The following is a 26,293-nucleotide window of genomic DNA, read 5'->3' as shown; positions in this document are numbered from 1 at the left end:
TATATTTTGGGGACAAATTTGTACCCAGATAGAAACAAAATCTCCAAAAACCTTCCTTTAGGGACGCCCTCATTGTAAATCTGGTATAAAAATAAAGTAATTCAAAGTTAAAAATGCAGAAAGTTTTGTGTGATGGGCAGGTTTAGGGGTCGGGTTAGTGTAAGGGGAGTTTATTTGTACAGTATAAAAAACCATTACGTCTATGGAATGTCCCCATTAAGATAGCGAAGTAAACGTGTGTGTGTGTGTGGCATCACTGATCCTCAGCAGCTGCGTGTGTCTTGCGTGTCGTCCCGCAGCAGGTGTGAGATTACGACGAGCTCTTCCTCTGTCGCTGAACAGATGTGAGGGGTATTAGATGTGTGTTTGTCCATGCACACATGCACACACACCTCACCGCTCTGTTGAAGATCTTCCACTGACCCTGGATCAGAATCCCCAGTGTCTTCTTCCTGTGCAGAACACGCATCACGTGACCTTTGACCCGCCGCTGTGAGGCCGATAGAGTCGCTCGCTCACAGCTACGGTTCACGCTCACTCCATCGGGCGCTTCATGTGTGGCTCTAGTGCAGGTCGTTGCGTATGGGGAACTTTTATTCATTATTTGCACTTAATTTGGAAATCATGAGACATTTTCAGGCTTATTTGATGAATATAAAGTTCAAAAGATCAGCATTTATTTGCAATAGAAATCTTCTGTAATGTTATACGTCATCACTGTCAAGTTTGATCAATTTAATGCATTCTTTCTGAATAAAAGTATTAATTTCTTTCAAAAAACAAACAAATAATGCCCTATAGCTGTTGATACTGTATGTTGAAATGGCCAGTCGTATGATAACAAGCTCTTGCGATCTTTACCATGCCAGTTTCTGAACAGATTTTTGAAGCTTATAAATAAATGTTCTCTGTGGATTAGGAAGGGGTTTTGAATTCTGAATATTAGAGTATGTTTACAAAACTCATCATAACTCTTTTATTTCAAAAGATCAAAAGAAAAGTCCTGTTTTATATTATATGGCCTTATTCATCGGGGGTATAAGATGCCGAATCAAATACGAAGTGGTATCAAACATTTACAAAGCTTTACAAAGAAATATCTGTGCCTTAAAAGTATATGTGTGGACTGACGTGAAAAGATGAAGTGTTTCAGAGCGCTGATGTAGAAACTCTCACTTACTAGTGGAAACAGAGCCCTATTTTTCAACTTCTGTAAAAAAAAGAAGAGGGGATATAAAGTTGATGTTATACTGCATGTCTCAACAGCGGAAAATGAAAGTGTGTGTGAGCTGTCAGTGCAGCATGAAGAAAATGGTTTGCCAGAAAAATCCTGTGATGTTTTTTTTCTTCTTTTTCTTGGTTTATTTACAGTCGGAATGACTGCGGAATCACTACTAGATTACAGATGACAAAACACCATTCATCTCTGTTTCAAAAGGCCGTTGTCTTACATTCACATCTAGATTCTCAAACACGTTTCACAGTAACAGCTGTTGGTGCTAACACGTTTATGTAATTACATGCTTAAGATGCTCTTTAAAAAAAAAAGGTTTCAAAAGTTTTTTTTTGTAGCGATGCAATAGAATTTTTTTGGTAAATTCATTTCAATTCAATTCAATTCAATTGTCGAAGTTCTTAATTTACCTAAAATTAAAATAAAGCTAAAAATGCATAAAAATTACAAAAGATAAAAATGACTAAAAACTACTTGTACTGAAAAGAAAATTAAGAATATAAAAGCGGATTAAACAATGAATGAATACTATAATGTTATATAAATAATACTAATATTTTTTGCACTTAAAACACTGTAAAAAAAAATTTTTGGTTTAACTTAAAAAAGCAAGTTACCTTGTTGCCTTAAAATGTTGAGTTCGTTGTAATTTAAAATTTGAGTTGATACAATGAAGAAGAATGGTTTAATAAACAGAAACTCAAAATAGTATGTTATTACACATTAGTTATCGAAGTTGATTTGACAAAAGATAAAAAGTTGTGATAACAAATCATGAAAAAAGAATATAATTAGGCCGGTTGTGTTACTACATACATTAGACACCGATCATACACTTTTTAGTCACTGCAAGACCGTGAGCATGCAAAAGCACAGTACAACACATGGTTAGCATGTTAAATACCTTTCCGAGAAATTGCATCTGTAAATTCATCCTTGCTGCTAAAGAAACCACTAGTCAACCTTACTAACCCACTTTGTTGGATGATTTATCAACCATTCTGACCTATTGCTAACTATCATTATGTGCATATTACATGCATAAAATACAGTTCAATTGATAAAAACTGTACGACAAGCATAATGGTACCTTTCTGGAATTGCATGCATTAATGTAATACACTCTGCCAAGTTAAATGCACAGGCCCAACGCTAGAGTTAACAGATAATGTTGTTTCCTGGTGCTGCCCATCACTTGCTATTTGCATCAATAGTCTCAAGGGAGAAATAGTGAGTATGCTGAGTGTTCTTTACTTATGACTACCTTTATTTTAAATATAGCCTCTCTGGTTCTGCAGTGCTGCTATTGTTGCCATATATCTTCTGCGGGCCGCCCACTGTAATGGATAGCATCACCTTAAGTTACACTCGCCATTCGCCTCAAATATATGTCCCTGTCTTCCTACAGCCAGCTCTGTAAAATGATTAAGGAGATTCAAAAAAACACTTCCATAACATACGGGCCAAACATATGAGGGGCGAGAAATTGCATCGAATAATACAAATAAAAGACATTGGTCTCTGTCCAGGAGAATAGTGCTTAAGTTAATGCCTTCTTGTATGCTGGGATGGGCTCAAATCCAACAACAGCAGCAGGTACAATGAAATTGGACATCTTTTACAGATGGAGAGCGGAAGCAAGCAGCAGTTTCACGGGCTCACGGATACATTAAGAGACTGGAGCGCACCGGGTTTGGCTACGCTCTCCGAGAGCCGAGACGGATGTGGCGTTCTGTGACGGCACTCGCATGCAGTCTCAATATCCGAAGTCACTAAACAACATAAACATGCCAACAACACGGACTTCAGGAAGAGGACAGGCTGCGCACCGGTGAGGTTTAGAACGACTAAAAACTAATCTCGACAGTATAATATCTGCAGCCCTTTCTAACAAAACACTCTGTCTAGCATGGTTTGTGTTTGCTAACAGAGCTATGAAAAGGAAATGACATGATTGTCATCATTTACTCGCCCTCATGTGGTTTTGATGTCGCGTTACTTTCTTTCACACAAAAGAATTCAGAAGAATGTAGGACCTTCTGTTTGTGTTTACAACACATGCAAAAATCGATGGGGATTTATAGTCAGTTTGCAAGAAAGACACCATAAAAGATCAAATGTATGTAAGAGTCAGACTGCTTAATAGTGATTTGATGTGCTTTAAATAAATGATTAAATAACCGTGACCCTACAAAGGACTAGATAGATAGATAGATAGATAGATAGATAGATAGATAGATAGATAGATAGATAGATAGATAGATAGATAGATAGATAGATAGATAGATAGATAGATGGATAGATTGGATGGATGGATGGATGGATGGATGGATGGATAGATAGATAGATAGATAGATAGATAGATAGATAGATAGATAGATAGATAGATAGATAGATAGATAGATAGATAGATAGGATGGATAGATAGATAGATAGATAGGATGGATAGATAGATAGATAGATAGATAGATAGATAGATAGATAGATAGATAGATAGATAGATAGATAGATAGATAGATAGATAGATAGATAAATAGATGGATGGATGGATGGATAGTGGATGGATGGATGGATGGATAGTGGATGGATGGATGGATGGATGGATGGATGGATGGATGGATGGATGGATGGATGGATAGAATGTTTAAATGTTGGCTTGACATTTTTATAGGTCTTACAAGACACGGTGGAAGAGCACTTAATATCCCAGAATGCATTAGCTGTGTTACTCAATACCTGGCCCTTCTTGCCATTCCAATTCAACTCCATCTGTCCAGTTTACAATCAAATCAAGATTTATGAATGAAAAGGGAGCCAATTCTTGAACTCTGCACAACCCTGCTTAGCATTAAAACCACTGTGCACTTTCATTCTGTGGAAGAGAGAGAGAGAGAGAGAGAGAGAGAGAGAGAGAGAGAGAGAGAGAGAGAGAGAGAGAGAGAGAGAAAATACAGGTTTGAAACAATGAGTAAATTACGGTATGTTATTGCTCAACTATATATACTCCAACTAAACCAGTTTAATCTAACCTTCCCCGCACTATTCCTCCTTGGGCCTGATTTATAAAACGTGTGTACGCACAGATTTGGTCTAATGTCCACTACACTAATATCCACTACACTAATATCCACGCTTGCGTTCATATTTATAAAAATAGTGTTTGACTTGGAAAAGTGCTTAGTCACATCAGGGTCTAAGCAGACGTACGCACTTGTCCTTGTGACAGCGAGTCGGAGATCTGCAGGGATTTGGAAACGCCCCAGAAGCGCGTGTGGACGTCGACTGCTGCTCTGTTGCATGTTAATGACATTAGGAGGCGTTTACAAGGCGGAGTTCTGAAACCATTCAGCTGCGCACAATTTCAAGATCATTTGTGATTTATAAATTTCACATCTGGAAGAGAGGCGTACGCACGTTTTCTGTATACGTTCGTTCTCTGAATCACACGTTTGAGGAATTGACGTGAGCTGAAAAGTTCGACCTGAGGCCCCTATGGCAAGCCGTTTGAACTTTTATTCATTTCCAGGATATGAAATCTTGATATCAACAATTTCATTCTTGATATCTGTAATTGTATTTTCACTAGTGAAATGTCACCATAGGCTGCCATTCAAAATCAATTGTTTATATCAAGAATTGATTTCTTACTAGTAGAAATATCATTTTTGATATCAATAACTACATTGTTACTAGTAAAAATGTGAATTCCTGATATCAATAATTCAATAGTCACTTGTTGAAATGTCTATTCTTGATATCAACAATTGAATTGCTAGTAAAAATGTTCATTTTGGATATCTGAACATGTATTTCTGATATCAATTTTATTTAAGATGTCTAAAATGGCTTAGTAGTAACAACATTCATGATATCAGAAATTAACATTGTCACTAGTGAAAATGTAATTATTGATATAAAAAATGAACATCGTTACTAGTAGCAATTCAATTATCAAGAATAGACATTTCAACTAGTGACAATTGAATTCTTGATACAAAAAATAAAGGTTTTTACTAGTAAGAATTGTATTTCTGATATGTGAAATTGGAATTTCAACTATTAAGAAATCAATTCTTCATATCAACAATTGATTTTGAATGGCAGCCTATGGTGACATTTCACTAGTGAAATTTTAATTGTGGATATCAAGAATTAGCATTGTTATAGTGGAAATGTAATTTCTGTTATCAAAAATTGCCATTGCTACTAGAAATTTAATTCCTGATATCAATAACTATCATTGTAACTAGTGAAAATGTAATTGTTGATATCCAGAATTCATATCCTGTTGACACGGCTTGCCATCGGCGTGTGCGTGAGGAGCGGGGCTGTGGATCTGTGTGGCTCAGGGACCTCCATCAGTCGGAGAGGTTGGTGTTTCGCAGCTGTTGGTCTGGAGGAGAGACGCCTCCAGGTTCGTACTCCACTCATTTGTTCGGCACCACTGGCTTAATAATTACACCTGGGAAGGGCAGGTAATGGGTCGTATCCACGCAATTACGGCTTCCCGCCAAAACACTCATTTTTCTTTGTCACGTCGGGCCGCCTTAATTGGAGTCATCGGGGCCGTGTTGGGTGGCGGCTGGGGGTCTTTAGCTGACTATCCTATTGAAGCCTTTGACAGAGGTCACGTCTGGGTCGGGTCTCTGGTACTGTACTCACGACTGTAGGCCGCCGGTGCGCTCCAGTTCAGCGAAGGTGGCTAGAAACAATACAGTAACATGAGGCCATAACTACAATACATCAACGTTGTTGCGCTTACAGTCAAATGGGGTCATATGTGCCACCGTTTCATTATCGAAACTAGCACTGCAGGGCATTTTCAGTTCCCAGAGTCTTTTTGTTTCATAGCATGTTTCGATGTTTGTCGCTGTCACAAATGAAGACATTTCATATATTTCTTTCGTAAAACAAGGGTCAAATATTAAAGCTAGAATATAGGAGCATGATGAGTGTTGGGGAAGATACTTTTAAGCTTACAAGCTTATAGTCCCCATGTGGTGAAAATCAAGCTTTTAATGTTGTTTATATGTCTGTGTGTTTTATGTTTTATGATAGAAATTAAAGGATAAAAGGACACAGACAGCATCCATTTTAACTTTTAGTCCAATTTTTGATAATGTAATTTGCCTATAGATGAGTACATAAAAATATGATTTTTTTTTAAAATCACAGTTAGAAAAGTATTGATGGATTGTCATGTTCTTTTCATTTCTTTAAAAATACTGTCTTTAAGGACACTAAAAATACCTAATTATCTAAATAACTTTTAATAAATTTAAACAGTAGATACTACTGATCTAAAGTTTAGGGTTGGTAAGGTTTTGAAAGTGTCTTAACAGTAATATTGTCAAATATTGTTACATTTTCAAGTACAGTAAGTGTTTTCTATGTAAATATGTTTAAAAATGTAATTTATTTCTGTGATCAAAACGCTGAATTTTCAGCATCATTACTCCAGTCTTCAGAGTCACATGATCCTTCAGAAATCATTTGCTGATTTTCTGCTCAAGAAACATTTCTTATTATCAATTTTGAAAACAGTTGTGCTGCTTCATATTTTTTGCAAAAACTGTGATACGTTTTTATTCAGAGTTCAAAAGAACAGCATTTATTTGAAAAATCTTTACAAACATTAAAAGTATTCAAATGGAATTTTACTGACCCCGAACTTTTGAACGGTAATATCGGGGTTCAGCTGAAGCCCCTGCTCCAGATAAATACAGTATGTGCGAACATGACAGGTTCGAGATCATACGTAATATTACAGATGTTAAACCAGAGATTATTCTCCCTAACACTGCGACTTTCATTCACAGAACTTGTTTATTAAATTGGAGATATCCGTCATATAAAGAATGAAAATATTTTGGCTGGTGTGCTAACCGAGATACATGAACCGTGCACACTTTCTAAGAATAAATGGAGCCGTGGTAATGTTCAACATTGTATTTACAAGGCAATTGGCAGGACTTCATATTTCCCCATAAAGACTGGTCCCGCCTGACTAACACACACAACACAAGAGCCTCATTGAGCAGGACACGCTCTCCCCGGTCCCTGACCTGAGGTGAGCTTTGCTCTTTTTCCGGGGAGCAGGTGAGCCCTGTTGTCCATCAGCGGAGATGAAACGAAGCAGACGAGATTGTTTTCAGACTTGATCTGGCCGTGTCTGTCTGCCGTCGTGGTGTAAACATAACAGGAGTACTATTGATTTTTGCCAGCAGGAAATCACTTTGTTGAGGATGTGTGGTTTATGGAAACTATAACACAACATGGTGTCTATCTCCGAGGCAGTTTGTGCCGTGGCATACTGAGATCACTCATATGCTCTTCGCTTTTATGCGCTTCAAAGGGGTTATATCATATATTTTTATTATTTATTTACGTTCCCCCCTCAGGTCCACTTGTGCTATTAGCACCAAAACAGGTTATTAATACACTTTTAATCTCTAAGGGGTCATATCAAGGGGAAATTTTTTTTCCTTGACCTAAAAGTGTTCCTGTATTAAAACCAAAATAATCATTTATTGACCATAAACGTCTGGTTTTACGCCAGAAAACCAAATTCATGAAGCCATGCAGTGAATCAATAGAAAAATCAATGCTGATGTTAAATGAAAAAATACAATTGAACAGGTGTCACATTTTATCCATCAGATTAGAACATGTTTTATATAAAAAGTATAATTTGTTTAATTCTATTTCTTTTTGATAAAAAGATGTCTAAAACACTAATTACACTAATTAATACTCAAGTTAAATTGTTTTATGATATAAATTAAAGGCGCAGTCCCCATTTTTTTAACTCATTGCACATCGAGACATAAAGGTTATTAATAAAATATTAGAAATTAGAAATATTGTTACATTTTAAAGTAAGTGTTTTCTATTTTAACATATTTTATTTATTCTCGTGATCAAAGCTGAATTTTCAGCATCATAACTCCAGTCTTCAGTGTCACATGATCCTTTAGAAATCATTCTAATATGCTGGTTTTCTGCTCAAGAAACATTTATGATTATTATCATCAATGCTGAAAACACTGAATGCTGAAAAAAAATAGAAACAGTGATACATTACTTTTAAAAAAATTAATTAAAAAAAAAACAATTTTCTGCAGGACACAAAATAAGATACATCTTTATGCAGGTGTTTTCTACAGTGACAACATCTGTAAAGATCCAAAAAGGGCAAAAAACAATTTATCTCATTGCATCATGGTTACATCAGGTACAAAATGCATCAGATGCATCATAATGATAAATACAATCAGTTTAAATTAGTGTTAACATACCATCTTTCTTCATATAACGCATAACTAAATAAAGAAAGATGTTAATCACTTCAGGCCAAACACTTCCTTGTGACGGACAGCTCGACTCTTTTCTCAGCTAAAGTCACCTTTCCTGTCGCGGCTCACGGAGAGGCATCCAGGAACATGATGCCAGGTATTAAGCAGTTTTAATCTCTCTTAATCTCCCTCGCGTTCAGACCAGCCCTTCAACTTCCAACTTTAAACTTTTATGATTTGCGATTTGCATTTACGATGCCGCTTTTATCCTTACTGTTCTCCACCATCATAAAAACACTCACCTTATTCATAAAGACAAGGAGGAAGTGCTGCCCACCTCTTAAGTGCTGTAAAGAGAGTCATCTCTGAACCCATCTGACCCCACAATGCACTGCTGCATCGCCACCGTCTGGTTGGTCAGCGCTGGTATCCACATCTGTTCGGCACAATAAAATACTGATCAAAATATCCTCCAATTACAGCCATCTCTCTTGTGGACCTTTAGTCACTTAATGTGCTTTCATTGATCCAGTTGCTATCGGATCGGATTTGCTTGCTACTATCCGATTGGTAAAAATGCATGAAGTGGAAATACCCTTTAAATGTTAAAAAAAGTCTGGGAAAATGTTGCTAGGAAACTGGGGATGCTGCTGTATATTACAACTCCGGATTGTGTTTCTCCTTATAAACCTCATTTAAAGGTCACGACCTGCATCAGGTCTTTGACCTTTGCTTTAAACGTTCATTTCTGTGCAGGACTATAAATCAATGTAGGACTCGAACGCAAGTAAAATCGGTAACACTTTAGTTTAGGATCCAATAGTTGCTTATTATCATTCAAATTACTTGTAAAGCACATATATTAATGCCTTATTCTGCATGACCATATTATACATTCCTTAATACCTAAACTTAACAACTACCGTAAGTTTAGTATTATACTTATACTATTAATAAGCAGTAATTAGGAGTTTATTGAGGAAAAAGTCAATAGTTAGTTAATAGTGAGAATTGGACCCGAATCTAAAGTGACATGCGCAAATAAAAATTCTAATATGTGTATAATTCTTATTATGTGTTGAATTTAACAACATTTGAAAATTATCTTAGAGAAGATTGTGAGCTCTGGTGCAAGATTATTATAATGGCATTGCGCCTGAATAATACTATTCGGCCAGTTATGAATTGTAATTTGAATAGGCGGGACATTTCCCAAACACGCTCGAAGCAATTGACCAATCACAACACACTGATCCAGCCGACCAATCAGAGCACATTGAGCTTTTCGGAAGGAGGAGCTTCATAGAGACAGGAACTAAACAGAGCATTTCTGACAGACTGGAAAGAGAGGAGCTGTAATGATGGAAAATATGTGCAAAATAATGTTTTTTGAACATTCAATAATGGAAACTTACTCTAGTAGAGCTCAAAAACAAAATCAAGACTTATAAAAGGGCATAATGTGGCCTCCTTAAATTGTTGGATCATGACATCTAAAATAACCATGCTTATATCTATTTATAAAATATGTTAAAAATCTTCAACGTTATTCGCACCATAGTACACTTTGAAGTACCATGTAAATACCATAGTATGAAAATGGTAATATTATATACTGTATATCAAAACATCTGACTGTACATTTTTGTAAGGGTTATAATAATCTATCCAATCTTTTTAGCACCACTTTTAATCTTGGGATGCATTTAGTGTCACACTGAAGATTTTACTCTTAGAAAAAAGTAGGGGAGAGCGGGGCACAACCTAACGCATTTTGGTTTTGGCTCAATTATTTAAAAAATAATTATGTTAGATTAATCTTTTTTTTTACACAAGAAACATACACATCTCTGCTACAAATGAACACTTAAAGTTTTTTTCTAGGACCTTCCATTTTCGTACAGTTGCACTGAAAGTGACAGAAGTGCAAATGTTACAACTTACCCCATATGCGGGGTTAGTTGTAACAGACAGAGGGGTTAGTTGTAACACTTGTGTGTAACACACATAATTCAGTACTATTTTATCTGTATAGTTTGATATTGTTTGTACATCTGTATAGATAGATATCCATACATCCATCCCTCATCCAATCATCCTTCTATTATGGATCAATATCACGGATAGAGATATAGGAAAGGGCTGCACAGTTTTGCATGCAAAATTATTATTATTATTAATAGTAACAGTAATAATAATAAAAACAAGCTTAAAATCACATTTTAACGTGTTTATTACATGAAAACAGGCAATATTTTTAATAAATAAACAAGTGATCAATATAGTAAACAAATCCCATAGCCACAATATTGTATATATAACTGTGTTACAACTAACCCCGCTGTGTAAAAAATATGTTAAACCTAGCTAACAGTTGCTAGGAGTTGCTGACATGTTTCAAAATGGTGCCATGTTTTAGCCAACAAGACAGTGATTAAGGCAATATAAAGTTAGATTTGGTGACGTACACACACAACTCAGAAACAGGAAAATACGTATGATGAAAAAAAATACTTAGATGGTGTCAAAACACTCTTTGTCCCGTATCTTCACAAAATATTACCAAAACTTTTCACAAATCCACGGGAGACCGTCTTCTGGCAGCGAGAGAAAAAGAGTGTAAACACAACCCGCGTGACCCTGAGTAACTACGTAAAAGGTCCGTGTTACATTTAGCCCCGCGTTAGGTTGTGCCCCGCGCTCCCCTACTATGGTATATCAAAGTATAATCATCTTTTTGTTAAGGACAAGCTCAACACGATAAATCAGCAATTCATGAAAATAAATTTTAAAAAGACTGAAATAAGACATTAAGAAAATGTAGGTTAAATGTCCACGGTTCAATGATTATCGAGGATCATCTGCGTAATGAAGGCTTGAGGCTGCCAGCTGGTGTTTCTTAATCAGGGATCTGATTAAACACGGCTTTTTTTTTTTGGTTGTATATAATCATATAGAAGATTTTATTCTAACAATCATCAAGCTTGTGCTACTGTTTCGCCCTGCCAGGGTATGACATCATTAAAACAGAAAAGTCTCTTGATACTGTGCCGTGTTTTGTCAGCGAATGGCATAATTACATCTGCACTTCTGAACATGCTAAGTGTTCCGGATTGTTCCAGATTCAAGAAGACAGAGAGATGAAAAGTTAAACCACACTCATACAAAACATCCACAGTGAGTTTTGTCTGATCAATGATTGATAGCCCGTCTGATGTTTGGAAGTCATAAGTCAAATCTGCTGAAGATCAACTATTTTCTTTACATTTTGTGAGAGGAAGAGGGAACGAAAGGATCTCAATCTTTCACCCTTTCAATATTTCACAAGTGACAAACAAGATGTGACTTCCATTCAGACCTTGGCCACCTCCCCAGAAAACATTGCTTCTTTAGAAATGCTGATTCAACCTTTTCACAGATTCCTTATTTTCCTCCGGTGATGCAGCATCAAGACAAAGCCAAAAACAGCACTGGGATCTGAAAATAAATGTGTGCTTAAACACTTTCTTCCTTAATTTGTTTCTTTCCCCGGTCAATGGCAGATGGGGAGTGTTCAGGAAAACTGTTTGGAAACATCACACCGAAATTGATTACACGCTTGATTATCTTGCACTGTGATATTAATCGCATGATAATTAAAGGGTAGGGGATTTTCAGAGAGGCTAGCAATAGCATTACCCCCCCCCACCACCCCCCCACCCCACCCCACCCCCTCGACACACGAAAACACACGAACGCGGACAGCAAGGAGCAAACAGAAGCGTCACGAGACGAGAGACGGCGTTAAACTACATCATGGGCCCTATTTTAACGATCTGAAATGCAAGTATTAAACGCGAAACGCAAGTAACTTTGTGGGCGGATCCCGGGCGCTGTTGCTATTATACCGGCGGGATAAATTACTCTTGCACCCGATGCAAGTTGGTCTGAAGTAGCTTCATTTTTCATTGGTGTGGTTTGGGCGTAACGTGAAATAAACCATCAGAGCGTCCTCTCACATTCCCGTGAGCAGGCACGCTTGTTCCATGGTGGATTGCTATTATAACGGCGGATTTGCCAGCGCACGCCAGGAGCGGTTCACAGCTGAGGAGACCGACGTTCTTGCCAGGGCCGTAAAACACAGAGAAGTGACATTGTATGGGGATGATGGGAGAAACCCACCCAAATAAGCTTCGGTTAAACAGGCGTATAATAATTTGGGTAAATGTGTGAGCTAGATGAATGCCTATTTTTTTCACATCTTCATGGACACAACAATGATTTCCCTCATGTATTAATATGTTTCCTAATGTATGATTTGCAAAAATTTAGATTAGAGAATCAAAGTGTATGCGCGTTGTGCACACGCTACATAATGGCCAAGCATGCGCCCTTAAAATAGCATATGAATAACGCACAACGCGCCACTGTCTTTAGACTGGGTTTCTCCTGGTCAGTGGCGGAATTGTTTTCTCAAACTGCAAAATATCACCAGGGAAAGTTTGCGCCGGAACACGCTCCTCTTTTCGCTGAACAACTGTTATATGTTATAGTTCAGGAGAAACCGTAAAAGGCGGCTGCTGTTTCATTTGTGGCGCTCTGTGACTGACGTCTGTCTAACTCTGATGACATGTGATGTGTACACAGAGATATGAAAATACATACGCTGAAAGGGCAGGTAGGACATCGTATCATTGCATTCGGACCGAATGCACTAACTCGAAAGTAAAGCATGATCAATCACATTTCACTGTGGGCGGGGCTTGAGAAGAATAGCATTTATTTATTAACGATTGTATGTGTGTGTGTATATATACACACATACTGGTCTATAATGGACAAAATACAGTCCTAATGGTCTAAAAAATATGCTTTTAAAAAAGTTTCTTATGCAATTTTTGTTTTTTTTGTTTTTGGATTTTAAGCTGAAATGTTATCAGGACAAGTTTACATGAGATCCACCCTCATATAGAAGCAAGAATTCTTTTTTTCCGATTGCCCACGAGATCTGAATAACAGTTCGAATAACTCATTCATACAGTTCCCATTAATCAGCTCATTTGTTTGGTCTGCCATGGCCTTGATATTTCAAGCTTCCCTGAGTCTGTCGCTGGACGGTAATAAGGGTAAATGAAATCAAGAGAGCCATGGAAATACTTTATGCCAAACTAATCGAGCAAACAAATAGACTTCTAAATCTACACACGCTAACTACTAAAACCCCTCACGCGCAACACACACACACACACACACACACACACACACACACACACACACACACACACACACACACACACACACACACACAAAGACGAGGCTGTGCTGTGTAAACGCTTCCCTCCTGTGCAGTTTTCCAGCTGAGATTTATGCATGCTGCTCACAGGTCAGATTTGAATACTGTCTGAAGAGAGGAAGGTGGCTTTGGCACATAAGAGACCTTTGAAGCTTTTGATGGGCAAAAAGTCATTTTCATAGTTGTTAGAGCCGGCCAATGAGCTCGAATAACAATATACATTAGACGCTTGGTCAGCGGAATAGAGCGGGGCTTCGCAGCACAGAAAAGGTCTTAGTCCACGGATATGTGTGGATGTATAATTTACCCGGCTGCATTATCTCAGAATAAGCATGTGGAGCCAATGCATATCCCAGAATTCGAGGGAATGAGTAATTTGCAAATATATCTGCTTCCATCCTGCTCTGACACACACTGAATAAGACTGTTTTAAGCCGAACTAATGAGTCTTTCCACTCATATCCGGATATAGCGCTTAATTGGCACGCCGTATTCCACAGGAAAAGTATTTATGGTTTCATGCATTCATAACCAGACTATTAGTTTAGATTTACATATATGAACAGCCAGAAGGAGAGATATACAACAAATGAGTTCACAAAGAGTTTCTGTTTGATAAAACTCTGATTATGGAGGGCAAAGTTACACTTTTGGGGAGCTTCTGCATAGTTTCTCTCAATAAGAAACCAATCCGAAGAAACCAATAACCAATAAACAGCTGATTAATCCCCTGAGGCATAAAGTTTATCCTGAAAGAAAAGCCTAAAATCTCTCCGCTATCCACAGAATATCAAACAACAAACCATGCTACTCTGTTGAGATACTTAAACACTAAAATTTGGGCTTTAATAAGCCCCCTTAATATTCCCATATATTGCCAGAGCGAGAACTAGTAATGAGTGGATAGTAAAGTAAACTGAGGATTTGACTGATAAAGTGAAAATAAGTTATATTAATAGCCAAATAACGAAGAAATGTTACAAATAAAACAGTAAAAAGCTGCAAAAAAAACAGCAGCACATGCCATAAACCTTTGAAAGAATTATAGCTTGAAATATTCCACAAGGACAATGCCATGACGCAATTGCTCCATGACGTAAAACAAAAATAACTTTTATAACAGTTAATTTACATACATAAATGTTTTTTTTATTAAATATTTATTATTGTTATTACTATTGATTTCATTCCTGAATTTTTTTCTGTAGAAAACAATTACAATTATTATTATTACTATTATTAACAATAATATTTATTTTTCATTAAATTTAAGAAGAAAATAGTGAATACAAATGTTATATATATATATATATATATATATATATATATATATATATATATATATATATATATATATATATATATATATATATATGTATACATGTATGAAACATAGTAGCTGATTAAATTTTCCCTGGAAAAGAAAACGTTCTTTTCTTTTTTTTAAATGAAGAAAAAAAGAAAGAGAAACTCCATAGAAAATCAAAGACACATTTTACTTTGTTGGGTCTATATTAAACACTGAAAAAACCTTGTGATGCCAAGAAAACTTTAATAAGCCCACTCAATTATAACAGAATGATGATTATTATAATTAATAATACAAATAAAATTATTTTTAAATAAAAAAAGTATTATTTATTAATTAATACATTTTAGACTGTAGAAAAAAATACTATTATTATTATTATTTTTTGTCTTTTAATCTGTATTCGACAGTATTTTCAGTCAATTTCTGTTCTTTTTAGTACAGGGAAGATCATGAATATACATGAAACCAAAAAATGGTGTTCTGACATACGTGAAACAATTTAGAGCTTTAACTTGCCTTACAAAATAATCCAAAAGCACATCATTTACGGACAGCTTTGTATTCTTGAATACTAATAAGTTGTTTAATACTATCATTCGTGCATTTTGCATGAAACATGCAGGAGCGCCCGCGAGTAGATAATGACATTTAATCTATATTTCATTAAATATCATCTTCAGATTATTTCCGAATAAGACATTATTCTTGAATTCTTCTCATAGACGCCATCCAGCAGCAGTAAATCCCGTCTCAAGTGATTATTAGAGGAGCGGAGCGGGTCTTTTCTGTCCCAACGCCCCGCTTTGCCGATTTCTCATTTCCCATTACAAGAGCCCTTCCTGATTCTAATTGTGACACTGTGGTATTTGAACGCCCGTGTTTGCATGGCGAGCCTGATAAGGGCCAAGGGTAAATAAATGAAAAAGAAGTGACAACAGCAATCTATCTGCCCTTTCTCCTTCAGCATTCATTGGACGATAACTCTTCCCGCTGTGTGCGTGTTTCCTCGCCTGTCTTCAGCTGCAGTGAGCTGGAAATGTGAGGTGCCAGGGCCCTTGATAAGCATCCCGCCACAATCATGACCGGGCTGATCAGTGCCAATACGTAAACACTTCACGCGCTCGGTGTCCATCTGATGGGGGTTCTGTGTGGACCCTGTGACAGGTGCCGCTCGCTCTTCTGCTGTCTTCAGCATTAACGTCTGAAGTCAGACACATTTCAGATCATTAGTATACCACACTATGCCCTAGAAAAAAGCTTGCACTAGAATGTTACTGGATGTTGGGATTTCAACAAGCAGGAGCCGTCTTTAGATAGTTTTTTTGCTGTAGCTCTGTATATTTCTATGGAATCGCTGTCGAAGAGTAATTAGCTGGTGTAATTTCTCACATTTCTTGAAAATAAAACCCGTTCAGCAGATTTGTGCAGTGACAGGTGTGTAAAACACAGTAAATGATCCTCTCTGTGTTTAATCACACACGTGGGAATGAACCCATTCTGTTAGCGGAGATTTACAAGAGAGCTGGAGTAAATAGTGAACACAACAGGAGCGAGTCTTACGACCCTGATCTCCAGCCGGACCCTGATCTCCTGTCGGACCCTGATCTCCAGCCGGACCCTGATCTCCTGTCGGACCCTGATCTCCAGCCAGACCCTGATCTCCAGCCGGCCCCTGATCTCCTGTCGGACCCTGATCTCCGGTCGGACCCTGATCTTCTGTCGGACCCTGATCTCCTGTCAGACCCTGATCTCCAGCCGGACCCTGATCTCCTGTCGGACCCTGATCTCCTGTCGGACCCTGATCTCCTGTCGGACCCTGATCTCCGGTCGGACCCTGATCTCCTGTCGGACCCTGATCACCTGTCGGACCCTGATCACCTGTCGGACCCCGATCTCCGGCCAGACCCCGATCTCCTGCCGGAGCCCGATCTCCTGTCGGACCCTGATCTCCTGTCGGACCCTGATCTCCTGTCGGACCCCGATCTCCTGTCGGACCCTGATCTCCTGTCGGACCCTGATCTCCGGTCGGACCCTGATCTCCGGTCGGACCCTGATCTCCTGTCGGACCCTGATCTCCTGTCAGACCCTGATCTCCAGCCGGACCCTGATCTCCTGTCGGACCCTGATCTCCTGTCGGACCCTGATCTCCGGTCGGACCCTGATCTCCTGTCGGACCCTGATCTCCAGCCGGACCCTGATCTCCTGTCGGACCCTGATCTCCTGTCGGACCCTGATCTCCAGCCGGACCCTGATCTCCTGTCGGACCCTGATCTCCTGTCAGACCCTGATCTCCAGCCGGACCCTGATCTCCTGTCGGACCCTGATCTCCTGTCGGACCCTGATCTCCTGTCAGACCCTGATCTCCTGTCGGACCCTGATCTCCTGTCGGACCCTGATCTCCTGTCGGACCCTGATCTCCTTCATAGCGTTTTAATCATCAAATATTATAACAAATAAAGGCTTGAAATATCTCACTTTTCATGTAATGAGTTTATATAATATATTAGTTTCACCTTTTAAGTTGAATTACTGAAATAAATGAACTTTTGCACGATATTAAAATTTTTCGAGTTTCACCTAGAATATAGCAGAAACAGAATGTCGTATTGTTTTCAAATACAAAATAAAATTAAAATTGTGTGCATTATACATATGTACATTACATAATGTATATGTTTTTTTTTGCTTTGTGTTGTGTCGCCACATCCAGCTTTTTATCTATTGTTCTATCTATAGTGCAGTTTGAACCTCTGTGTTTGTCCTCACTTCTGCATCCTGTTGTAATTCTTCGAAATGCAGTGCCAGGCGACAGTCCCCAGTTTTTTTTTTGTAATGTCAGGGAAATTTGTAGCCATGGCAAGGCGACTTGTTTAATAAATCAAAAGTTTGTGGCATGCCTGCTGCCTCTGCCGTGCTGCTCAGCACATAAACAACATGTCGCAGCATCTGAATTTTGTCACTTACAGATGAGACAACAGCTCAGTGTTGGACGAAGGCCTGTCCTAGACGACTCTTACAGAGACATTTTGTCTACAAGCTTTTCCCAACTTTTCTCTGCATGTTGCCTTTTCTGTAGGGATGAGAAATGCAATTTGGGTTTAACTGAGTGTAATGCATTTTTTATCTGATAAAAAAACATGTGCATAAACTATGACGGAAGCACATTTACCGAATAAATTCCAGTTCACAACTAGTATTCACAAGTAGATGAGGGAGACACATTCCTGTGTACACTTATCGTTTAAATCCATCTCTTTTGTCCACTTTCACCCACTTCTGTCCTGATTTCTTCGACGGGAGGGTCTATGGGCGGGTATTTTAAGTCTATGTTGCTGCTATGTAAAGAAAAAACAAGCAAAGCGCGCCGGCGCGTTTGCCGACCCCAGCAGGTTAGTGTGTTCTTTCCGTTTTTCGATCCAATGGACAAAATAAGCTCAAGCAATTCATGTATGAATGTGCATGGAGACAACGGAAAAACACACAAGAGCATCAGTTTTAGTTTCTGCTCTGACAGCCACAAGACCAGCCAAACATCGTGAGTGTGTGTTAGAAATCAGGAATGTTGAGAGAACATTGTGCTTGATACGTATTTCGTCTTCAAACCAAACTTGGGTCTCCAGCCGACAAAGTTTAAATCCCGTCTGGCTAGAGCGCTTCCCGTAATGTTCACTCATCAGGTCAGACGACGGAGAGTAGACGTCTTTTGTGACACATTCGTCCACATGAGCGTTTACACTACGAAAGCAATCGAATGTGTTTTCGACTACATCTGGAAGTGGTGGAAAGTGGACAAGCTCAAACCGTTTTAAACCCCGTTTACACCTGAATTTGACGTCGTCCACTTGTAATCCGATCGACCAAAGCGCATCTTAATACCAGGTGTAAACAGGGCCAAACAAATCATGTGACTTTGCGCGATGGGACGGCGAACTTTTTGCACAGCATCTGAAATTACTGTTCAGACTGTTCGCATTGCAAAACATCTAACCTGTATCGGCTTTGGCTGCAAAAAAAAGTCATTACATAGTTTGTGAGTCAAAATGACCTGTTCGCCTAAATGTCATTCCAGGCCAAATCTCAATTCACAATCCCTATTTTCAGTAATCCAAACAATCCCAGTGCTCACTATGGATCCGTACACACTTTGTTCTCCTGCCTCTGAATGCCTGATTAATTAATGTTCCTTGTTTCTTCAACACAATAAAACAAAATTAATTCCCTTGTCATTAATGTAATAAAAGCAAGCGGGAACAAGCGTATGGCTAATCAGCGACTGAATCTAGCAGTGGTCTGCAGGGGAATATTAATTCCTGTTTATATTTGTCCTACAGTAAAAGTGGCCTGGAAACAAACCACAGCGTATTGAAAGTGGCGGCCTCGGGGTGGACTTAATCTCAGCAATGCTCACAAACACGCAGATGTGGAGATAACACAGGCGTTCTGGTGAAAAGAGGAAACAATGAGGAATCAATATGTTGCGGGGGGGATCGAATGTTTGCAGATGTCCTGCGAGCACAAGTGGAGGCATTCATCATGCGTGCAATATATGCAAGTCTCAGAGCAGTGAGAATATTTCTATTAGAAATAGAAGAAAAAAAAGGAAATCAGAACTCTGCTTTTCTTTGGCCGCTTTCGTCATGGCAACGGCACGGTACACACAAAATCAATTTCGATTCGTGGAAATGTAGCCAGCTGAACAAGTGCTTTTGACATTGAGCAGAAAAAGCTGATGACAGAGTGTATTGTACTTGCGCTTGCTTTCACAAAGACTGATCCAGACAGCCGTAGCTCCCAGCATACTTACAAACCACTATAGCTCTCAAGGTCTCTGTATTTTCCATGGGATGTCAAGTGGAAGAAACAAAACAAGAACAAAAAGAAAACACTTATTGTATTGTTTAGGCTTGCTAAATAATGCAGTGTTGCATACAGTCCTCATGAGCCAGACTCACAGGGCAAGAGCCGGCTGGGGGAGAATGCAAGAATGCTGCTTTTGTTTTTGTCGTTAATTTCATACTACACTTTTCTTTATGGGACTGTGGAAAGAGCATACTGGCACTCTAACTACTGTATTCCTTCAGTATGTACACTGTGAACCAGTATAAAGTAGTGTATTATAAGAGTAGAAGTGTGGTAAAACTATTTATTACTCTCATGACCCAAACTCAATGTGGTGGGTCACATAAGCAGTATGCAAGCATTTCATTCTGAACACAGTTCATGTCTGCCACATTTAACCTGGAAGGGCAGTCTTTGTGGACGTCTAAGGTGCTTTGAATTCTCTCTCACCCACCTTGATGCCAGATGCGTAGTGAAGCTCTGTCAGTCTGCATCACCGGCCCGACACAATGACACTGTGTGTGTGTGTGTGCGCGAGGCCAACTGTCAGCAGGCGACACAAATATCAGCATGACCAGAGAAGCCAGCGTGTCCTCTACAACCTCTGAGTCTGCATGCCACTACGGCACCATGTGGGACAGACCCCAAGGAACGTGGAGGATGCATATGGCAACAGGCTGGGACAAATCGCCTGGAGGAGTTTGAGTCTTATCCGAGTTGGTGCCATGACCTGGTCCAGCTGGGACCAGTCCAGTCCAGTCCACACACACACACGCACACAAGTCAAGTCACCTTTATTTATGTAGCGCTTTTTACAATACAGATTGTTTCAAAGCAGCTTTACAGAGATAACAGGAAAATAATGCAACAGAGTTTGTTTCGGCTGTACAGCAGATCTAGATAAAAATAATAATAATTTGTTACATATAGCGCTTTTTCTGGGACCTCAAAGCGCTTCACCTATGGAAGGGGGAATCTCCTCAACCACCACCAATGTGTAGCATCACCTGGATGATGCGATGGCAGCCATATTGCGCCAGAACGCCCACCACACACCAGCTTACTGGTGGAGAGGAGACAGTGATGAAGCCAATCAGTATATGGGGATGATTAGGAGGCCATGATGGACAGAGGCCAAGGGGAAATTTGGCCGGGGTTACACCCCTATAGGACCCACACAGGCATTAGGACCCACACAGACCACAGGGTGAGCGCCCCCTGCTGGCCTCACTAACACCTCTTCCAGCAGCAACCTGTTTTTTTATCGGGAGGTCTCCCATACTAACCAGGCTCAGCCCCGCTTAGCTTCAGTGGGCAACCAGTCTTGGGCTACTGGGTGATATGGCTGCTGGAATGACAAATAATATCTTTTAATATTAAATCTAATAATATTAAGAACTTAATCTAATAATATTAAGAACTTCAAGTTCAGTGATGGTTCATTGCTGACCAACGAAGAGTGTATGATCATGATTCAGGCAGCATTACAGGTCAGAAGTCAGATTGGATCAGAACATTCAGAATATTTTTCCAGATGGACACACACACACACACACACACACACACACACACACACACACACACACACACACACACACACACACACACACACACACACACACACACACACACACACACACACACACACACACACACACACACACACACACACACTGTTTTATGGAGTCTCTTTATAGCTTTTGACCAAAAAAAGGGTTTTGGATATTGCCATCTTTGTGGAGAAATGTTGTCCCCATAATGATGGGTTTACCTGGAACACACACACACACCATATGAAAACAAAAGCATTTTGTGTTTCACAGAAAATCTGTACGTTTGGAAAGGTGCGAAGGTGAGTAACTGACACCTTTTTAATTTTGTGGTGAACGAGTCCTTAATAAAACAACAATAACTTTACTTAAAAAAGCTAAACTGCATAAGATTTATGCTGTTTATGTTCCACAGAAGAATGAAAGTCATACAGGTTTAGAATGACATGAGGGTGAGAAAATGAAGACAGAATCCACATTAATGGGGGAACTATCCCTTTAAGACTTTGTAGAAAATGTATATGGAATATGTATATTTTGTCTTGCTCTTTTGAAAGACGTTCACTTGATTCTGCTTTTGACTTTTTGACTTGATAAACTATGTTTAAAACGAGCAATAAAAATAAAGACAACACGCTTCAAGAAAACTTTTATTTTTAATGAAAAAACCAGACAAATATGCTGATTAAGAACTAGCATAACAGTTTTCTCTTATAAAGCTCGCTTGAATTATAAAAAATGCGGTTGTCAAAATTCCCAGTAGGTGGTCCAGATCTATTTGTTTCTCATGGAACAGTGAAAGCGATTGTCCTCTCATAAATTCCTTCCACCGTGGGTGACTGAGCCGCTCGGCTATTTTCTGAGTAGCTTTGAGCAGTTGTCGACCCGACACCCAAAAACCTATTTCTTACATGTCACTGTGATTCGTGGAAAGCTCGGACAGTCTATTACGACACCCCATGAGAAATACAACTTGTAAATCAAATGATTCATTGGAAACAAGAATCTGTCTAGCTTGTGCTGCGTCGATGCATTATTCGTAAGATCGGACAGAGCACAATATAGCATTGTGTTGCGTTTGCGTCAAACGAGAGAACCCTTTCGTGTAGCTTATTACATAAACATGTTGGTTGAAAAGTCATGAAACATTAATTAATCCTAGTGACGTAAGTGAAATTAAGGCAAAGTCAATGTATCAATTACATGGTGTCCAGATTTATGTAAAGAGATTCTACTTGGTCAACATATGTTTTTTTCACAACCTGAATTACTCTTGCCCTGACATAAAAAGTACAAAATGATCTTAAGGCCCTGTAAAGTAAAAGCCAGTGGTTCTCAACAGGTTTGGCCACATGGGATTCACATTTTTAACTCCCTTGATTATTAAGCCATGACCACTGTTAGGTCCTGACCCACCGGTTGAGAAACACTGCTAAAAGCGGTCAATAAAAAAATGCAAAAGCATGAAACAATCTTCTGCAAGAAGATCAAGAAGTATGAAATCAAAGATTAAAAATAGCGTTAAACCCATTGTAATTACATAAGAGCGGCTGGCAGCAGGTGGCTTTGAGTATGATGATTATAACTAAGCGGCGGTTAAACATGTTTCCACCTGCAGACAGCGGGAGGTCTGTTTCCATTACATGGGGTTTAGGAGGACAAATCCCGTTGTGTTTGGGATGGCATGGGCGTTTTATGCATGAGTTCAGAGAAATGCACTTGGTTTTTAAGTGTGTGCTGCTGATTCTCCAAAACTGGAGAGCTGACAGCCGAAAAATGTGAGGTCTGAACCTGAAAGTGGAGATGTGCTCATAAATGCAGAAATATTCCTGCTTGTCTCCGAGAGGTTTTAGTTAGGTTTAGTTCGGTTGTTCTCGTGTTTTAATGTAGGAGAACTCATTTAAATATGGATCATTTCTCAGAGGCCTGTTTAATTCATATCCACCCCGCTGAAAACACCAGCATATGTTGTGTTTTGGACGCTGGTCATCATTATTGAATGCTTGTGTCCCCATTAAGCTTCCATAACAGCGAAACTTCCTGGTCAGCCAGCAAGAAAACCAGAGAAACGGCTCATAAACCATTTATGCTGAGATAAGATGGTTTGTTCAGCAGGGCAGGCATGTTTTATGGACTTTGATTAATAAAATAAAAGTACATTTTGGTGTTTTTTAAAAATAAATAAATTAAGTCTTACTCTGCATTTTTCTTGTTTTCCTAAAAAACTAAATTCTCACAGTTATGTCAAGTCAAGTCACCTTTATTTATATAGCGCTTTTTATATTATATTTGTACCTAAACAAAAATATTTTTTCTCTCAAGTTCCCAAGTTTCTTTCATGAAACACAAACGGAGGTAGAATGACACAATTGGTCACCATTCACTTTTATTACAGTGGAAAAAAAATATGAAAAGCAAGGACAATTTTTTCCACAAAGCAGTTCATGGAATGTGATCCCATAGAAAGCATCACAAATGACATCTCTTTTATTGAATCTCCTAAATAAATAAGATTAAATGGAGTGACTTACATATGTCTCCTCAAGAGAACCAGGAGAGATCTCAACGTCTTAAAGGGATAGTTCACCCAAAAATGAAAGTTCTGTCAGTAATTACTCACCCTCATGTTGTCCCAACCCCGTAAGACTTTCCTTCATCTTCAGAACACAAATGAAGTTATTTTTGATGAAATCTGAGAGCTGTCTCACTTAGGCTTCTTAAGGGATTGAAACTTGCTGGCCCAGAAAGTTATTAAAGACATCGTTAAAATAGTCCAAGTGACTACAGGTGACTTTATTCCACTATTCATTATCTTCAGTGTGGGCCTCGAATGAGTTCACACAGGCTGGGTCCCAATTCGCCTACTTATACTACGACCTAAAAGTATGTACTCTTTTTGTGAAGAAAAAGTATATACTTCTGAGTGTGTAGCAAAAAAGTAGGCAAGCTTTACTTCGTCATCTTTAACGGACAGATCTGTCGCGTGCATCCTGTCACTGCAATCTGCCCTGTCAATCATCTTGTCACAGTAAAAATCCTCCATTCAATCTAATTTAATTTCCTACCGTTTCGGAGAGAAATGTAGTCGCACGTTCATCTGCCAGTCGCGGATCTTTCATGCGGAGACTCTCCTCAGGTGTTTGGAATTTGAATATAATGATGCATTTAAAAGTTAATGGCTAAACGTGTCTTTACAAAAGTTCATAATCTGCTGCAGATGCAATATAATGTAGACAACATTGAATAAATACATTTTCGTCAGGTTAGATACTGATAATTAATCACTCAAACCCCTTTATCTAAACCGCTCTACATAACGCCAGACTCGCGCGTCCTCCATGTCTGTAGTTTTTGTAACACTTCACTCGTGTTTGTAGTTCTAACCGAATCCTTGCCCAACGCGCGATGGGTTATGGGCAATATTAGCCTTTAGAGTATGCATCGATCTGCACTTCGGATTCTGACCTGAAATAGTAGACCATCCGGGCATCTTTGGAACACTTATTTCAACATACTACGATTCAGGACGTACTAATTCTACTTTCGAATACTATTTAGGACGGATAGTATGCGAATTGGGACGCAGCCATAGTATATCTGCGCAGCGCTTCTGTGTTGCATGTCACCACGTAGGCTCACTATTGGCCGAGGCTGGTCATGTGTGTGATGCGTGTGACGTACAACACAGACGGATATACTACGTGAACTCACTCGAGGCCCACACTGAAGATAATGAATAGTGGAATAAAGTCGTTATTTTTGTTCGTTTTTTTGCGCACAAAAAGTATTCTCGTCACTTGATAAACATATGGATAAACACTGTAGTCACTTGGACTATTTTAACGATGTCTTTAATAACTTTCTGGGCCGGCAAGTTTCAATCCCTTAAGAAGCCTATGGAGGAGTGAGACAGCTCTTAGATTTCATCAAAAATAACTTAATTTGTGTTCAAAAGATGAAGGAAAGCCTTATAGGGTTGCAACAACATGAGGTTGAGTAATTAATGACAGAATTTTCATTTTTCGGTGAATTATCCCTTTAAGCCGTGCTCAGATTTGCCAAGACATCAAAATCTGCAATCAAAAGTCCAAGATCTCAATATGAACTCAAACATTTTTCATCCAGTTCTTCGATCAAATGATCTGAGCAGTTATCAATATAATATAATATAATATAATATAATATAATATAATATAATATAATATAATATAATATAATATAATATAATATAATATGCACAACCAGGCACTAAATTGCCTCTAAGATCATGTAAAAAGGAACAGGAATATTCCTGAACCTGAATGAGGGAATTGTCTGTGGAAGGGTGGATGTTTGGATTGATCATCTTTCACAGTTGTTCTGGTTCCGGGTCATCTGTTGTCATTGAGTCATGGGACAGCTTGCATTTTCTCTCTTTACTCTCTCTCTCTCTCTCTTACAGGTGTGCACACGCAGGCTGGTGAAGCCGAGAGGATTTATCGATGGCGAGAGTGAAGCTGTCATGTCGCGCTGGTGTTTACCACCAGCCCCATTCTCTGAGCGCAGACCGGGTTTGTTTTGGAAGGGATCTCTATCGCATCCTAATGAGCTGCATCCAGCGGATGGGAGAGACCACACCACGCTTTCACACACATGGGATCGGAAAAATCAACAGACCACCATCCCTGCTGGAAGAACAGCCTCTCTGGGTCACAGTAATGTCAGGAGCCGAGCAGCACTCCACTTCTCACGACAGACATTCCATCAATAAACTGAAGAAAAATATATTTGTCAGTATTTTGTGTTGTTTTC

The 26,293-nt window shown here is 38.9% G+C and overlaps 2 protein-coding genes across 2 annotated transcripts in view; both read left to right on the top strand.

Moving 5' to 3' along the window:
• LOC307011307 (uncharacterized protein) overlaps positions 1 to 2,994 on the top strand; it is a 62,433-nt gene extending 59,439 nt beyond the window's left edge. Inside the window, exon 8 of the mRNA XM_079636794.1 lies at positions 2,859 to 2,994. The gene's annotated coding sequence lies outside the window, so the exon portion shown is untranslated. The remainder of the gene's footprint in view (positions 1 to 2,858) is intronic.
• LOC307011306 (uncharacterized protein) lies at positions 2,983 to 26,290 on the top strand (the record flags this gene model as incomplete). Its single annotated transcript, XM_079636793.1, has 3 exons — positions 2,983 to 3,065; positions 5,510 to 5,648; positions 25,944 to 26,290. The coding sequence occupies 3 exons, from the start codon at positions 2,983 to 2,985 to the stop codon at positions 26,250 to 26,252; spliced, it is 531 nt and encodes a 176-aa protein (XP_079492919.1). The 3' UTR covers positions 26,253 to 26,290.
• Positions 26,291 to 26,293: the final 3 nt, after the last annotated feature.

This window comes from Phoxinus phoxinus (assembly GCF_949152265.1).
Source record: "Phoxinus phoxinus genome assembly, chromosome: 15".
Lineage (NCBI taxonomy): Eukaryota > Metazoa > Chordata > Actinopteri > Cypriniformes > Leuciscidae > Phoxinus > Phoxinus phoxinus.
Note: the sequence above shows the minus strand (reverse complement) of the source record. Positions and strands in the feature narration are given on the sequence as shown.